The sequence below is a fragment of the Rhagoletis pomonella genome, unplaced genomic scaffold, assembly GCF_013731165.1.
Source record: "Rhagoletis pomonella isolate Grant_MI unplaced genomic scaffold, Rhpom_1.0 Rhpom_scaffold_13510, whole genome shotgun sequence".
Lineage (NCBI taxonomy): Eukaryota > Metazoa > Arthropoda > Insecta > Diptera > Tephritidae > Rhagoletis > Rhagoletis pomonella.
Genome location: NW_023472036.1, coordinates 873 through 4239, shown reverse-complemented (window position 1 = coordinate 4239; position 3367 = coordinate 873). Strand labels below are relative to the sequence as shown.

Here is a 3367-nt window from a genome sequence, read left to right as displayed (position 1 = left end):
GTATTTCTCTGAGTGGTCAGGATTTCTTCACCGGCGCTGTGATATTTCCAGGATATTATTCAGCGTATGCAGCGCAATGTACATGTAGAATATCAATATGGGTACCAAATGAAAGGTAAAATTCTGTAGAATTGAAAAAGATCTAAAATTTCGTCCTTCTAACTTTATTAGTTTAGGATAAAAAATAGTAAGTAAAAAGGGGCAATCCCAAAAACTCTTCGCCTTTGTGAGACAAAATTTATTTTTGTTTTTAATATGTAGAGTTTTTTCTTTCATTCGGTATTCACATTATTATTGTGCGTTGCACTGAATTTTTAAAATCACACATCAAGGCGAATTCATATAAGGTGGTGGGATTGGACCAAAAACAAAAAATTACATATATTTTGTTTTTGCTTAATTTTACTCACTCTGTCGATATATAAGTCATTGACATTTGTGTGCGAAGGCAAATTAGTTCAACTGTTCTAGTAACTCCACCAAGGCGAAATCATATAAGTTCGTAGCAGAAGTACAAAAACATAAAATTACATTAACATATTTCACGCACAGTAACAGTATGAATTACAACAACCATATCATTTTGACGTTCAGCAAAACAGCGGCAAAAATCCACTTATTCCGGTAAGACCACCTTTTATGAATTCGCATTGAATCATATCTTTAAAAGCTTCAAAGAAATTTAAAAAAAAATGTATAATAACGTCAGAGAGACAAACATAAAGCGCTGGTTTATTATACATATTTGGTCCGTAGTTTCGGGAGTATGTATATTGATTTTTTTGTGTGTTTTGAAATTTTTTGATTTTTCTCGCACAGTGTCTTGTACATATGTAACTATAGTACTTATTTATTAATTCTTTTAATTAACTGAGTGAATCAGATTGTAGTTTATAATTTATAATTTACCTGGCATACTGGTACCGAGCGCTACAAAGCATATAGCTGTGACCGAATCGAGTACACCCAGCGTACAACCGAAATGCGATGAGACATCGCCGAGCACAGCTGTGCATATCGCTATTAGAATTATTGAAACAAAGAAACACGGATATCCATCATGCAGCTCTGAAATTATAAGATAGTTACTCAGCTCGATGCTGCAACTATTATAAATTAGTTAGCATATCGATGCATTATGTAAAACAGTATTGACTCAATTAAAAAACCAGTTTTCGTGCCGGGAGTGCAACTACAAATTAATGGCGCTTATCACAATTATATGCCACCCGCATATTGGCAAATTTTTATTATTAATTTTTTTATTAATTAATTTTAATAATTTTTGTAAAAAATATACTTCATTCTTTCACAAAAACTGTATAAATCCAAATTTACAAGTTTGCGAAATATAAAAAAAATCAACAAACTTTCGTAAAAATGTCTAGGTTTTTAATTAAATTTTTTAAAAAGATTTTGAGTATGCTCTTTTATAGCCTATTCAAGTCTAGTATAAGAAAGTGGAAGTTTGATTTAGCTAGGACTTACCATTTATTTAAAAAAAAATTTTTTATTGAAGGAATTGCTCATTTTATCTATATAAAAAAATCGTGGTATACCTTCGTATAATTATGATAAGCGCTATATATATTTTAAAAGCTGCTAAGTGAGGAATGACGCAGAAAGCCGTAAGACGCCCTACTTTCGACGATAGCCCCTGCGAACTTATTTAAGACTATGGTTTGAGAACAGAAAATCAGGAAGGACCTTGAAATGCCCCCTAGAATTGTAACGCGAAAGAGCGCAAGTTTCATGTCGAATTTGCGGTGGGAGGGAGATTCCGACGTCAAATACTTTGTGGGCGTATGAAAGGAAGGGGTCTTTGATCCTATCATCGGAAAATTTATTCTCTATGACAAAAAGTGCGACAATGGACTGAGGCTAACGACATCACAGTGGCCCAAAATATCGTTGCCTGCAGCACAAGGTTGGAGCATAAAGGGATTCATCAGTCTTAATTGCTATCAACAGATCGAAAAAATGTATCATGTTGTCTTAGACGAACGATGTGTTTCCAGTTTGCCTATGTCTAGGGTGACCAGATGAGTCGAAAGAAAAATCATCAGAGTGTGGTCACCCTACCTATGTCCCATTTACGTTGTTCCAGTAGCATACCAGGCCAGCGCTGGATCTTTACTGGCGTAATTTAAACAAGCACTGTCATTAATGGAATCCCCTAAAAAAGTTCAATCCAATAACTGAATGGTTAGAGTACTTTTCAAACCAGTGATCACTTGCCAGTACAGCGGTAAACGTGTACATAGGTGGCTAATTACGTACATACGATCCCAGGATATGAAATTGACTTGGATCACTATTTTGTTGCAGCCGAGATAAGCACGAGGACTTGGACAAACAGCAACTGTCATCTAGAAGAGAGCGAAGAAGAAGATAATCGAAATTGTTCGACCAAGCAACATAGGATGTACATACATACAAAATAGACAAAATATCCCCCGCAATAAGTGCATCAGAATGGCGCAAAAACACGCTCATTGATTCCTAAACAACAACTAGGAAGCACTGCAACCAACCAACCAACTAACCAAATCCATATAATATGCTAGCTTTCGTTCTCGACTTACTTGCTGGCGGAATTACCGCAAAACAAATTTTCCAGAACATTGAAATAAAATGCATGAAGTATTCGCCTCGGCTGGGCCCGATTTTCTCTTCGATATCTTCATCTTCATCAATCTCTACTTCGTCTTCGTCATTATTCTCTTCACTATTAAAGTCGCCACTATCTATTGGTAAGAAGTAAGCTCGGCTGTGTATACAAAACCATACTAGAGATTGCACAATCATTAAAAAATTATTACCTGAAACGGTTAAAGCATCCACAAATTGCTCCTTCCACGAAGTGGTACCAATCAGCTTAGAAGCATTCGCTGTTTGAACTAACTTGTTCACCGTTTGCTGTTATCGAAAATTACTACTATTAAAAATATATATATTTTAAAACCCAATTTAATTAAATGCAAGCTTACTGTGAATTCCTCGTTTGCAATAATATGACATTCAATTTGTTTTATATCATCTGATAATTTCGGTTGTCCTGATACAAGAATTCTTACCCGATTAGTCCTTTCTTCGTCTCGTTTTAGTTTAACTTCGTTTACTCGAGAGTACAATGGATCCTCTGAGAGAGGGAGAGAGAGAGTGACAGTTAAAACGAATTGTGATGTTAATTTTTTCGCTTTTTACGATCCCGGGATTTTCGGGATGTCGGTATCACAATCCCGGGATTTAGATATTCTTTATTTTTCAACAATTTCAATCGAAAAAATTGCTTCTATCTCTCTAAATGGGTTTGAAATCTACTTTTTTATTTAAAGTGGCGTTTTTATTTTTTCTCTCTGACGTC

General features: G+C 35.1%; 1 protein-coding gene across 1 annotated transcript; it reads right to left on the bottom strand.

The window, feature by feature from the left end:
* Window positions 1-909: 909 nt before the first annotated feature.
* Window positions 910-3142, bottom strand: LOC118756990 (sodium/calcium exchanger 3-like; the record flags this gene model as incomplete). The annotated part of the gene is made up of 4 exons (XM_036491718.1): window positions 910-1020; window positions 2586-2747; window positions 2823-2919; window positions 2991-3142. Coding segments are annotated over 4 exons (522 nt in total), but the record flags the coding sequence as incomplete, so codon positions are not given.
* Between the last annotated feature and the right edge of the window lie 225 nt (window positions 3143-3367).